Source organism: Mustela lutreola, chromosome 14, assembly GCF_030435805.1.
Source record: "Mustela lutreola isolate mMusLut2 chromosome 14, mMusLut2.pri, whole genome shotgun sequence".
Lineage (NCBI taxonomy): Eukaryota > Metazoa > Chordata > Mammalia > Carnivora > Mustelidae > Mustela > Mustela lutreola.
The window spans coordinates 13,846,409-13,860,606 of NC_081303.1; the positions used below are offsets into that span (position 1 = coordinate 13,846,409).

The following is a 14,198-nucleotide window of genomic DNA, read 5'->3' on the forward strand; positions in this document are numbered from 1 at the left end:
ATTTTTGTGATGGATATTCTCATGTATAGATCTTTTATACCTCTGATTGTTTCTGATATAAATTGCTGATTTTCTGGGTCAAAGATATAAGAATTTTTTGCATCTGATATATATTGCCGAATTGTTCTCCAGAAAGATTAAATCAGAAATCTTTTTGCTTCCCTTTACTTTTCCTAGTTGGACTAGAAAAATTCTTCATCCTAACCCACTATTTTTTGTTTCCTCACTTTGAAAGATTCTTCATGTAGAATTAGGTAGAATTTGAAAAAGAAACAATTTTAATACTATTATTATTTATTAGTTTGTTTCATTATCTAACTTTCTTCCTAGGTGTTTTGATGGTCTTATTCTTCTGATTTAATTTTATTTAATCATGATTTCCGTTGCTAACAAAATACGATTGGAAAGGTAAGAGAGGAAATAAGACTATGTCACTAAATTTTTGTGGTCAAAAGCCAAGAAACTGAGTACACATAATTTTACCCCTTTGCCCTTTGGTATTATTCTTGTTAGAAAGGAAAATCAGGCAAAACATGAAACAGTACAATGTGATAGATGATGTGAAGGTTATAGTGACAAGACACCAGAGAGCAGACAGAAGATCTATAACAGCATTTCCTTTATTTTATGGTTAGCTGTATAAACCAGAACTTATTTTTCTAAGCTTTGTCTATTTGTTTATTAATATCAATGGACCAGGTTATATAAAGCCCCCATTTAAGGAATTAAGTATACATTGGGATATATAAAATATTTGTAGATTATTTAAAAAAAATCTCTTTTAAAGTTTATATATTTCTCAGAATGGTGGATAAATAATTTTGTAGGCTGCTGTAAAAGATTTTGATTTTGAAGTGTAGTCTGTACAGTTGAAATGTCAGAGAGTGAAGATTCCCACTAGGTCCAAGGAATCTCATCTCAGATTGTGGATTTAATGAAGTCTTTTGCTTTTAGGGAATAAAATGAGTTCTTTCTGGGCATTCTAAGGATTTGATAAAAAAAAAAACCCTGAAAACAGGATATGTTGACAGGGTGCCAAAGTAGTGTCTGAAGCTGATTTGAAACTAGAGTTTAGCTGCCAGTAACATGTTTTTACCCTAACTTATTTTATTTGATATGAAGTAAGCAATTTGAGTCTATAATAAGGGTTGACAAACTATGGCCTCTGGGCCAGATGTGACCTGCCACCTGTTTATATATGACCTACTAGCTAAGAATGGTTTTTACATTTTAAAATGAATGAAAAAATTCAAAAGAATATTATTTTGTGGCATGTGAAAGTTATATAGAATTTAAATTTCAGCGTCCATAAATAAAGTGTTACTGAAACATAGTCATACTTATTTGTTTACGTATTATTTGTGGCTGCTTTTGTATTACAGTAGCAGAGTTGATCAGTTGTGACATCGCTCATATGTCTCACAAAGCCTAAAATACTCACTCTCTAGCCCTCAGAAGGAAAGTTTGCTGATCCCTGATCTAGAGTTGTATAGTCTAACCCACCTTTAAGTTGGCTTTGTGTATGTTCCTGAGGGAAAAATTTTCCTTTCAATATATTTTCTTTCCTGAGAAACTTGAAAGCCAATATTAGGTGGTGAAACAGACCCCAAACTTAATTTTTACCTAGCTCTGTTATCAATGTTATTGAATGATATAGATCAGTGGCTCTCAAAGTATGGTCTTCAGATACCTGGGTATTCTGGAGATCTTTTCAGGGGGTTCCCACGGCAGAAACATTTTATAATAATCTGGGAAATTATTTGCCTTTTTCACTTGTGTTGACATTTGCACTCATGATGCAGAAGCAATGTTAGGTGAAACTGCTCGCCCGAGCTTCAGGCAGGACTAGGACAGACGGTAGCAGGAATCCTTGCATGTACTTGCAGTAATGCCAGTGCTAATTTTGCCTAAGAATACCCTTGATAAAGCAATAAAAAGTATTAATTTTTATCAAATCTCAACCTTTGGGTACATGTCTTTTTGATACTCTGTGTGGCAAAATGGAAGTATGCATCAAACACTTCTGCATTTCTGCATACTGAATTGCTGTGGTTGTCCGGAGGAGAAGCACTTGCTTGAGCCATGAACTAGCTGCTTTGCTCTTGGGATACCATTTTCGCTTGAAAGAGCCATTAACAAACTAATTATTTTAGGCTTGGGTATTTGGTGACTATTTTTTCAAAAGCAAACGAAGTGAGCTGACACTTTAGGGAAAACAACTGACAGTATTTGTTGCCAGTGGCAAAATGGTGAGTTTTCATTTCCAAATTCAAATTTTGGAGAACTTGGTTTTGTTGTTGTTGTTGTTTTTAATCTTTACATCCAGCATGGGGTTCGAAATGACAAACTGTACCGACTGAGCCAGCCAGGTGCCTGAATTTTGAAGAACTCATATCTGCTACTTTGAGCTTGACAGTTTCACAGTATATAAAGAAAATATTCTGATGAGATTGATGATGACAGTAACATGTGATGTTGAGGGGAATATTGTGATCATGAAATTTGTCGGTATTTGGAAGAGCAGTTAAATGCAGGGAACCCGTACTTTCAAAATGCCCAGTGTGTGAAGTTACAAACACAGGCATGGATAAAAGAGCCATTTGGTGTGCAAGACAGACCAAGGGATTCAAATGTAACAGAAACAGAAATTTCATTGAGAGGAATTTATATTCTACATGGCAACTAAGCTTTAAGAAACTACCACTTGGCAAATTTTGGTGTAGTATCAAAAAATAATATCTATAAATATTCAAAAAGGCTACTAAAATACTCACCCCATGTTCATTACATATCTGCGTCAGATTTTCCTCAAATCTTTCTACCAAAACAATATGAAAACAGATTGAGTACAGGATCTGGTGAGAATCTAGTTACCTTCTGTTAAAAAGGTTTAAAACAGTGTCACTTTTTTGTTTTGGAGAATATAGTTTTGTGAGTTTTTTGGGGTAAGATTTTATTTATTTATTCATACATGAGAGAGGGGGGGGGGCAAGAGCACATGAGCCAGCAGAGGGAGAAGGAGAAGCAAGCTCCCCACTGAGCAGGGAGCCTGGCGTGGAGTTTGATTGATCCCAGGACCCAGAGATCATGACCTGAGCTGACGGGAGATGCTTAACCAACTGAGCCATCAGATGCCCCTAGAATAAATTATTATTATTATTGTTATTTTTAAAGATTTTATTTATTTATCTGAGAGAGAGAGAGAGAGAGAGAGAGAGAGAGAGAGAACAGGAGCAGTGGGGAGAGGCAGAAGGAGAGGGAGAAGCAGGCACCCCACTGAGCAGGGAGCCTGACATGGGGCTTGATGCCAGGATCCTTGGATCATGACCTGAGCTGAAGATAGATGCTTAACATACTGAGCCACCCAGATGCCCCTAGGATAAATTATTATTTTTTTAAAAATTTAAAAAAAAAGATTTTTATTTATTTATTTGACAGACAGATCACAAGTAGGCAGAGAGGCAAGGAGAGAGGGAGGAGGAAGCAGGCTCCTTGCGGAGCAGAGAGCCCAATGTGGGGCTCGATCCCAGGACCCTGGGATCATGACCTGAGCTGAAGGCAGAGGCTTTAACCCACTGAGCCACCCATGTGCCCCTAGAATAAATTATTTTTAATAAAAATTATTTTAACATGTAATGGGGTTTAGTGTTTAATTAAAAAAAGTTCAGTTTGTTTAAATATTGAGATTGGTAAATGCATACAGGTATAATCTAAAAAAAAAAGTTCTTTTGAGGCTCTCAATTATTTTAAGAATGTAAAGGGAGATCTAAGACTTCATGTTCATTTACCATAAAGTCAGTTCTATGAAATGGGAGAAAGAATTTTCATTGCTGAATATTTCAATACAATTCATTTTCTTTTGGAAAACTAAGAGGTGAATATATAGACCAAAGATCTCTCCAAAAGAGATTGAATCAAAGATTTCTAAAAATTTAGTCCTTAAAAAATAATAAAAGACCCACGACTAAATGGCATACATTTTCCAGATTTGGATGATTATCTAAAAGCACACCTCTGTGAGGGTACATTGTATAATGGTTAAATAATGATTATATAATTGCTATAATAGTTGTAATTGAATGATAAGTCTATTATGCTTTATATGCATTAACTCTGTTCCTCATTTGAAGTCTTGCATAATAAGTAATATTATTAAGTGACTCACTCTTGGTCACATAGTTAAGTTTTAAGAGCTGAGATCCAAGCACTTGTTTTTGTCTTACCCTGAAGCTCTTATTCTCTTCCTTTGATCATAATGATGGTGTTACAAGATCTTCTGGTATAGGCTCTTCTTTTTGACAACAAGACTAGGTGTAAAGACTTGCCTTCAGTTTTAGTGTGAAAATTAAGGCAAAGGAGATTGGCCTCTAGAGCTTACATTGAGTGGGGAAATGAATGAAGTAAGCAGAAACAAATTGCCAGGCACTGATCTCTATCAGGCAGTGACAGTCTTTCTAATCGACTAGGATACTCTGAACAAATGAATAGTCAGCATAATTTGTATTCTTTTTGGCTGATTCTTAATTTAATAGCTATTTACTGTTGTGCTCATATTTCTAGGTTTCTCCAGTGACAGTGATCTGGTATCTCTTACTGTTGACGCGGATTCTCTTGCTGAGTTAGATGATGGAATGGCTTCCAATCAAAATTCTCCCATTAGAACTTTTGGTCTCAATCTTTCTTCGGATCCTTCAGCACTAGGGGCTGTTGCTTCTGACAGTGAACAGAACAAACCAGAAGAAGAACGGGAAAGTCGCAGCCTCTTTCCTGGCAGTTTAAAATCCAAGCTTGGCAAGAGAGATTATTTGGAGAAAGCAGGAGAATTAATAAAGCTGGCTTTAAAAAAAGAAGAAGAAGATGACTATGAAGCTGCTTCCAATTTTTATAGGAAAGGAGTTGATTTACTCCTAGAAGGTGTTCAAGGTACAATTTTATCTGTATTAATATGTTTTGAATGTTTTTGTATTTATATTTTATATATTTTAATATTTATATATATTTTATATCTAGAAAGAAAAGTGTATATATGAAAATTATACCTTGTGTATAATCCTCTAAAAACAAAACTGAAAATGAGAAATTACTGAAGATTAAATGATCTACATTTTGGAGGAGCCTGGGTGGCTCAGTCACTTAAGCATTTGGCTCTTGATTTTGGCTCAGGTCGTGATTTCAGGGATGTGAAATTGAGCCCCACATCTGGCTTTGTGCTGGGCATGGAGCCTGCTTAGGATTCTCTCTCTCCTTCTCCCCTGCCCCAGCCCCGCTTATGTGTGTTCTCTCCCCTGCCGCCCCCCAAAAGCCTACAGTTGGGTTTATACTTTTAATTACATGAAACTGCTTCACCCTCTACTTGGTTCAGTTAACCAACAAAAGGTTTTAAAAAAATCAAATCTCCATGTCTCTTGTATGAACAGTAATCGTTTTTTTCTGACATGGCTAGTGTTCACCGGCCTTCATCTCTCAGGTACTCACAAAGATTCTTTAGTGCATTTACTCCTTTTTTAAAAAAAGATTTTATTTATTTATTTGATAGAGAGAGAGAGAGACAGACAGACAGACAGACAGTGAGAGGGAACACAAGCAGGAGAGGGAAAAGCAGGCTTCCCGCTGAGCAGGGAGCCTGAGGCAGTGCTCGGCCATGACCTGAGCCAAAGGCAGATGCGCCCCTCCTGCATTTGCTCTTGCTGGCCTGAAGAGAGGAGATGAAATGTAAAGGTTCTTGATATGCCTACTATTCTGTTCTTTGTTAGTTGTCATAAATTTTCAGCTAATTACTGGGGTGTCCTGGGAGCTGATTGTTTCTGAATGTCATAAGTAGGACGTGCCTTTTTTTAAGCATCAGATTTTTGTTTTAGGCATTTGTCTTTTCCTTATGGAAAGAGTGTGAAGCATACCTCAGTTAGTCATGTGACTTTCTGGACCCAGTAATCAAAGTTTTGATAGGACCTTCTTCCAGTGGTTTGCTTTCCAGGAAATCGTCATTTTTACTGATGTTCTGTGAACTTTGACTTGTTAGTGCCATTCAAAGGACCATAGTCTCCTGTAGCACTGACACTTTTTTACTACAGTACTTTCCCCCTCACTTTGCTTTGTGTCCTGTCCGGAGTTTTCTTTTTTTTATTAGAGGATGAACTTTCAGTCTTCTAACGTGGTATAAGATGAATATTTGGCTGCATGGACTGAAGAGGGAGTTAATTTTAATGACATGAAACTTTTAATTACATGAAACTGCAGTGGAGTGGTATTTGTGCTTTTTAATCAGAATTTTGACTAATTTTCTGGTTTTTAGCCCTTACTTTGATTTCCACAGCTATGCAGTGCTACCAGTTCCCAAACTTTTGGAGAGATTTACGGTGTCATATAAGTCAGGCAGCTTTCTTGAGCTTCCTAAGTCAATAACCACTCATCCATCTGTTTTCTAGCTTGTAAAATGTTGCTGCAGTCTTCTCTCTTAATCTCTTTGTCCTTTTGGGCTTTTGCCTTAAAAATAATTCTTTTACTGCCCTGTAATGGAGTTTTAAGAGGGAACATTTCTCATGGTTTGACTGATACGTCATTTTGTTACTCAAGTAGTATCATAGTTGGGGTTTTATGTTTGCCCGTAGAGCGTTCTAGTCTTTAGAGATGTACACATTTTTCTTTGTCTTTTTTTTTTTTAATTCTTTGTCTTAACTCTAATTTTGGATTGGGAATTTAAAATCGGGATGAGCTGCAGTTAGCTCTGATATTTTCCCTTTTCTTTTTAGATAATTTTGTGCTGGAAAATCACTAGTATTTAAGTGACATGGATAATCGGTGTGATATTTTTCTGTTGAAAAATTATTTGCATTTAAACTGAGAGCACTTCATAATGTTACCACTTGATGGCACCAGAAAAATAAAAATCATTGCTTCAAAATGAGAATTATGGATGCATTTCAGCAAATAACTGAATAATGTCATTTAGTTAGTTACTTTGTGATATGATGGTGAATTATTTCTCACTAGGACTTGATACCAAATCTACTAGATCTCTGTCTCAAGGAATGTTATCATTTAAACATGTTTTTCCCATTTAACATATGCTTGTCTTTCTGAAACTACAATATCCATTCCTGCCATGGATTGGTTTTTGTTGTTAATGTGCCATCAAATCCAAAAAATTCTACTCAACTAATTGCTTTTAGCATTTTATTGCTTATTTATAACGTGATCGATTTTTTCATACAAACTGCGGGAACCATAATCACAGAATTCTAATTTTTAACCAGTGTGTAAAATAACCTTTGTTTTAGTCCTTATAGCTATGTGTCAAATGTAATGTCAGGGCAGTGTTTTTGGTGCTTTTAAAAGTGTACCAGTCATTGGGACGCCTGGGTGGCTCAGTTGGTTAAGCAGCTGCCTTTGGCTCAGGTCGATCCTGGGATCGAGTCCCACATCGGGCTCCTTGCTCCATGGGGAGCCTGCTTCTCCCTCTGACTCTGCCTGCCACTCTGTCTGCCTGTGCTCGCTCTCGCTCTCTCTCTCTGACTAAATAAATTAAAAAAAAAAAAAATCTTAAAAAGTGTACCAGTCATCACCTAACAGATGTATGGACATTATTGGTTTAACCCCCCCCCCCCCAGTTTTATTGAGCTATAATTGACATTAACATAGTACTAAAGGTACAGCATGATTTGATACATGTCTGTATTGCGAAATGATTACCATAATAAGTTTAGTTAATATCCTTCCCCTCACATAGTTACAAGTCTTTTTTTTTCCTTGCAATGGGAACTTTTAAGATCTACTCTTTTATCAACTTTCAAATATATGATACAGTATTTTTAAAACTCAGTAATCTTATAAGTGGAAGTTCATGCCTTTTGACTGCTTTCACCCATTTTACCGACCCCCATCCCTGCCTCTGGTAACCACCAGTCTCTTCTATGAGTTTGGTTCTTTTTAGATTCTACACATAAATGAGATAATTTAGTATTTGTTGCTCTGTCTAATGTATTTTACTTAGCATAATGACCTCAAGGTCCATTCTTGTGTCTGATGGCAGGATTTCCTTCTTTTTTATGCCTAATAATATTTGTGTGTGTGTGTGTGTGTGTGTGTGTACGTACACATATCACATTTTCTTTATCCATTCAATCATTAGTGGATACTTAGGTTGTTTTCATGTCTTGACTGTTGTAAATAATGCTGAAATAAACTAGAGTGCAGGTACCTCTCTCAGATAGTGATTTTGTTTCCTTAAGACTTATACCTAGAAATGGAATTGCTGGACCATAGGGTAGTTCTATTTTTAATTTTTTTAGGAGCCTTGATGCTGTTTTTTTAGTGACTGCACCAATTTATATTCCCAACAATAGTGTATAAGAGCTCTCTTTTTTCCATGTCCTGCCCAGCATTTGTTATCTGTTATCTTTTTTTTTTTTTTTAAAGATCTTATTTATTTATTTGACAGACAGAGATCACAAGTAAGCAGAGAGGCAGGCAGAGAGAGAGGGGGAAGCAGGCTCCCTGCCGAGCAGAGAGCCCGATGTGGGGCTTGATCAGGAACCTGGGATCATGACCTGATCCGAAGGCAGAGGCTTTTTTTTTTCCCCTTCATATTTTTAAAAGATTTTATTTATTCATTTGACACACAGAGAGAGAAGCAAGAGAGGGAATACAAGCAGAGGAAGTGGGAGAGGGAGAAGCAGACTTCCTGCTGAGCAGGGAGCCCAATGTGGGGTTACATCCCAGGCCTCTGGGATCATGACCTGAGCTGAAGGTAGATGCTTAACCGACTGAGCCACCCATGTGCCCCAAGGCAGAGGCTTTAACCCACTGAGCCACCCAGGCGTCCCATCTGTTGTCTTTTTGTTGATAGACATTCTGATAGGTGTGAGGTAATATCTAATTGTGGTTTTGATTTGTAGTTCCGTGATCATGAGTGTTGTTAAGTACCTTTTCATGTACTTGTTTGGCATTTTTATATCTGAGAAAATATCTTTTCAGTTCCTTTGCTCATTTTTTAATCAAATTGTTTAGAGGCTTTTTGTTATTAGATTTTGTGTTCTTTATATATTTTGGATATTAACCTCTTGTGAAATATATGATTTGCAGCTATTTTCTCCCAGTTGATAGAGTGCCTTTTCATTTCGTTGATGGTTTCCTTTGCTGTGTAAAATGTTTATAGTTCAATGTAGTTCCACTTGTTTATTTTTGCTTTTGATGCCTTTGCTTTTGGTGTCAAATCCAAAAAATCATGCCAAGAAAGCTTACCCCTCCTGTTTTTTCCCCTAGGATTTTGTGGTTTCAGGTCTTATGTTCAGGTCTTTAATTTATTTTGAGTTAATTTTTGTGTGTGGTATGAGATAGGAGTTTACTGTTATTGTTTTGCATGTAGCTGTTTATTTTTGTTGATATTTTGTTATTTTTGTCAGTACCATTTATTGAAGAGACTTTTCTCCATTTATTTATTTATTTATTTATTTAAAGATTTTATTTATTTATTTGTCAGAGAGAGAGCGAGCACAGGCAGACAGAGTGGAAGGCAGAGTCAGAGGGAGAAGCAGGCTCCCTGTGGAGCAAGGATCCCGATGTGGGACTCAATCCCAGGACACTGGGATCATGACCTGAGCTGAAGGCAGCTGCTTAACCAACAGAACCACCCAGGCGTCCCTTTTCTCCATTTATTGAAGAGACCTAGTATATATGTGTGGTTTTATTTCTGTGCTCTCTGTTTTATCCCATTGATCTATGTGTGCAGTACCATACTGGTTTGATTATTGTAGCTTTGTAATATAGTTTGAAATCAGGAAATGTGATGCCTCCAGCTTCATTCATTATTCAGAGGGTTTTTTGGCTATTTGGGGTCCTTTAGGGTTCCATACAAATTTTAGGATTTTTTTTCCTACTTTTTGAAAAATGTCATTGGAATTTTGATAGGGATTGCATTGAATCTATAGATAACATTGGGTATTATGGACATTTTAACAATATTAATTCTTTTAATCCATGAGCATGGAATATTTTTCTGTTTATTTTTGTCTTCAATTTCTCTTATTTATGATTTTTAACAGATTTCATCTGTTATTCTAACAGTTTTTTGGTGGAGTCTTTAGGGTTTTCTATATATAATAGCATGCTATCTGCAAATAGAAACAGTTTTACTTCTTTTCTGATTTGGATGATTTTTGTTTCTTTTTCTTGTCTGATTGCTCTGACAAGGTCTTCTAATACTATGTTGAATCAAGTGGTGAGAATGGGCATCATTGTCTTTTTTCTGATCTTAGAAGAAGCTTTCAGCAAATCACCATTGAGTGTAATGTTGAGTATGATGAATTTATTCTTTAATTTGTGAGGAAACTGGGGGCTTTAGCTTGTGACCTGACTTGACATTTATGAGTAGAAGAGGTGTTTTCTTAGGTGAAGTTTGCTTTAGTCTAGTAAAGCTGTTATTGAAACATCACTATAACCAGTAATACCTCTGCATCATTTTTTAATTAACTCTTGCTATGAGAGTGGTTGCCTGTGGGGGAAAAAAGAAAATAGAATTGTTATCTGTGACCTTGGTTTGGTTTGATAATACTTTATAATAAAATCATTACTTCTGGATATCTGATAATCCAGAGAAAATGATTTTTCAGAGCTTAAGTAGGGATGCTTTTTACAGGGCTCTTATGATTTGGCAAATTTTGTTATTCTAAATACTAACTATTCATTCTAACTAAACTATTCATCCTAAAGGAGTTTATCTGGGTTGTTTGTAGATCTGATAAAGATGGCTTGATGTTTTTCTTACTTAACTGGTGTTTGCACAGCTGAGACTAGAGGCAGAACACAATAGCAGCAGTTCTATTTGCCCATCCTGCAGAGAAGAAGCATACCCTGATAGTGGTAACTTTGAATTCTCCTTTTGAACCTGACACCTCACTTGTTTCCTTAATCTAGGAATGGCTCTTGAAATTGAGGTACCTTCTGTTCTTTTACGTCATCAGGTCTCTATGTATTTAAGACAGAAAATCCAAAAATCAAGATTGAAGGAATCAACTTGAATCTTTGAAGAGAATGTTTCCAATACATATCCTTTCACTTCTCTCTTTCTTATATATTTCTGCAATGGCCTGATATGATTAATCTGCATTCGTGGTGTGGGTTTATTAGAATATTTGTGAGAATTTAGAGGGGCAAATGGGTGACTTAAAGGTATTAATAAAATATTTAAGTAACATTGATTTATTGTCTATTATATGTCTGTCACTGTACAGGGGTTTTTGTTAACATTATATTTAACCCTCAGAACTAACCTATAATCTGAGCTATGGCTGGTCATACTGGGCTTTGTCTAAGGACACTGAAATTTAGAGGGTGCAAACATTTAATGTAATGAATCTAGAAGCTTGGCACCTAGTTAGCAAGAATAATTATTTAAAACAGGAAGCTACCAGATGGCGAGCATTGTTAGTAACACCCATCTGTGGGCTACATTATGAATGACAGAGTTGATTGGAGAACTGGTTTTGTTTAGTTTGTTCTAGGTGCCAAAATTTCTGGTTTATTGTGTTTGTAAGGTAGATACTATAGTCCCCATTTTATAGGTAGAGAAAACTAAGACTTGTATAAAGTAAACAATTTGGTCCACAACACAAGCCACTAAGAGTTTTGGCTAAGATTTAAATCTGGATCTTTCTTGAGTTCAAGTCTTGTCTTGTTTCCACTGTGCCTATGTTACTTCTCATACATTTCTTCACTAATCAGAGTAGCTTTTAAAATGAGGAAGAAACTAGTCTTCAGAGAGTATCAATATTTTTAAACTTTATTTTGATAATCATTCTTTTCCCTCCCATTTGTTTTATTTGCTCATTCAGCCATCTGTCCATTCAGTTGAGCTTTCAACAAGCTTTTGTTAGTAGTATGTACTAGGTATTGTGATAGTGATTATAGAATGGTTTTTAAATAAAAATACAGAATTGAATGATGACCCTTCAAAATAAGATCTGCTCTGTTTCTGTTTAAATCTTCTGCATACATTATAAATCTCACATTGAAAAACATTCCTGAATGTTGTTGATAACCTGAGTTTTCTTTGATTGTCTTGATATTTTTGACCAGTGAGACTATTTCTGATGTTACTACTCAGCTAAGAAATGCAGACAGTTTTCTGCAGTTTTCATCCTAGTAGATGGTATAATGAGCAATACAAAGCCATTTTTCTTAGTTTACACCATCCTTGTCCTAGGAGATGTCCAGACTTACTTTTAAAACGGTGACTTTGTATGTTGAGGTACCACATCATTCTGGGTCTCTTACTGGGTCTTAACTATTTTTTCCCCTTTCCACAATGAGGAATAGAATTCCTGGGGAGACCACAAACCCACATATATTTCTAGGTTTCTTTGAGTCACTTAGATTAGCTTAAAATTGTAGGGTTGGTTCTAGAATGTGTCCAGGCTCTATGAATATGGTGTTTGTGTGCATTCATAATGATATATACTCAAGTATTGCAAAAGGTAATTTGGGTTATTGATTTATTGCTTTGAATAAAAATGACTCAAGTATTAAGAAACCCAAGTATAACCTTGTTTGATTTAGAATGAATATATGGATGAATAGAATGAATGGATATATGGGAATATGTGGGAAAGGTAGTAGTAAATTTATGTTTGATAAAGGGAAGCAAGTCACCTGATTTCTTATTGCTGAATTTCAGAAGTAAAAATGTATAACTTTAAAAATAAAAATTTATTTGAATTGTTTATTGTGTTTGTTAACTTTGAAGACATTATGAAAATATTGTCCAGCCCATTTACCTTTAGGGACTGCCCACTTCACTACAAAGTATGATATAGTGTGAGTCTAACAACACCAAAAGCTGTAGTCTCATTTTATTTGTTTATTTTTTAAAGATTTTATTTATTTTGAGAGAGAGAGGAAGGGAGAGCATGAGCAGGCGGAGGGACAGAGGGAATCGCCGACTCCCCCCTGAGTGGGAAGCCCAAGACAGGGCTCCATCTAGTATTCCCGGATCTTGACCAGAGCTGTCAGCAGTTGCTTAACCAACTAAGCTGCCCAGGTGCTCCCAAAATCTGTAATTTTAATAGGCAGTGGTGGTGTAATCATATTGTCTTCTAATGTATTAGCTTCTATCTGTTTTGATTTATGATCCTCTTTGAGAAGTTTGTTCTTTTTCAATATTATTTTGATTTTTTCGGTCCCCTTACAACTCTATAAAAATTGAAAATCACCTTTTATTTATTTATTTTCAATAAAAATTAGAAGGAATTTTAGTTTCCAAGTCTTTTGAGAAAGCATAATTAATGTAGCCCAAATCAGAAGCTCTAACTAATCAATTTATCAACAACCCAAAGAAATTTTGTTACATAAATTAACCCATTTCTTATAGTATAGCAATGTTTCAGATGGTAGAACTTCTGTTGGTCTTTCAGCTCCTCAGTCTTCTGATGCAAACTTTGCTGTGATGGCAGAAGTGGTGCTCTAGGTCCATGCACCACTGGGTACTGTTTTTATGGAGCTCGTCATTTCATCTTAGTATTGCCACAGAAGGAGCACGTGTACTTGGCATGCTGGCTTATTTCAATCTTCTTTACCATTTTCCTGAGGGAGGAACCATAATGGGTCCTGTATTTACCCAAGATTCTTACCTTCTTGGTGCATTTAGACATGTCTGTGCAAACTACATCTAAGCCCAAGGAGAGCTGAAAAATCACCTTTTAAAAAAAGAGCTATAGTTGGTGTTTTCTTTATTAATATTTTTCTTTTTCTTTTAGAAAGTCAGTTTTTCTGTTTCTGCAAAAAAGGCTGTTAGAATTTTGATAGAGATTGCATTAGATTTGTAAATAAATTTGGGGAGTATTGTCATCTTAAAAATGTCTTTTAATCCATGAACATAGGATGTCTTTCCATTTATTTAGATCATCTTTAATTTCCTTCAGCAGTGTTATGTAATTTTCAATGTATGCCTTTTACCTCCTTAATTAAATCTGCTTCTAGGTATTTATTCTTTTGATTATTATTATAATTAGAATTGCTTCATTAATTTTCTTTTTGGATTGTTCATTCCTGGTGTGTAAAAACACTGATTTTTGTGTTTTTATCTTTGTATGTGGCAACTTGCTGAATTCATTTATTAACTGTAGTAGTTTTTTGGCGGATTCTTTGAGATTTCTGTAAGATTATGTTTTCTGTGAATAGATGTAGTTTTACTTCTTTCTTTTCAA

General features: G+C 35.7%; 1 protein-coding gene across 5 annotated transcripts in view; it reads left to right on the plus strand.

Annotated features, from left to right (window-relative positions):
• Positions 1-14,198, plus strand: part of RPS6KC1 (ribosomal protein S6 kinase C1) — a 187,052-nt gene that overhangs the window by 62,634 nt on the left and 110,220 nt on the right. For all 5 annotated transcript variants that reach the window (XM_059144988.1, XM_059144987.1, XM_059144990.1 and 2 more), the window contains one exon: positions 4,561-4,923. In XM_059144988.1, the coding sequence (XP_059000971.1) occupies positions 4,561-4,923 (363 nt within the window). The remainder of the gene's footprint in view (positions 1-4,560; positions 4,924-14,198) is intronic.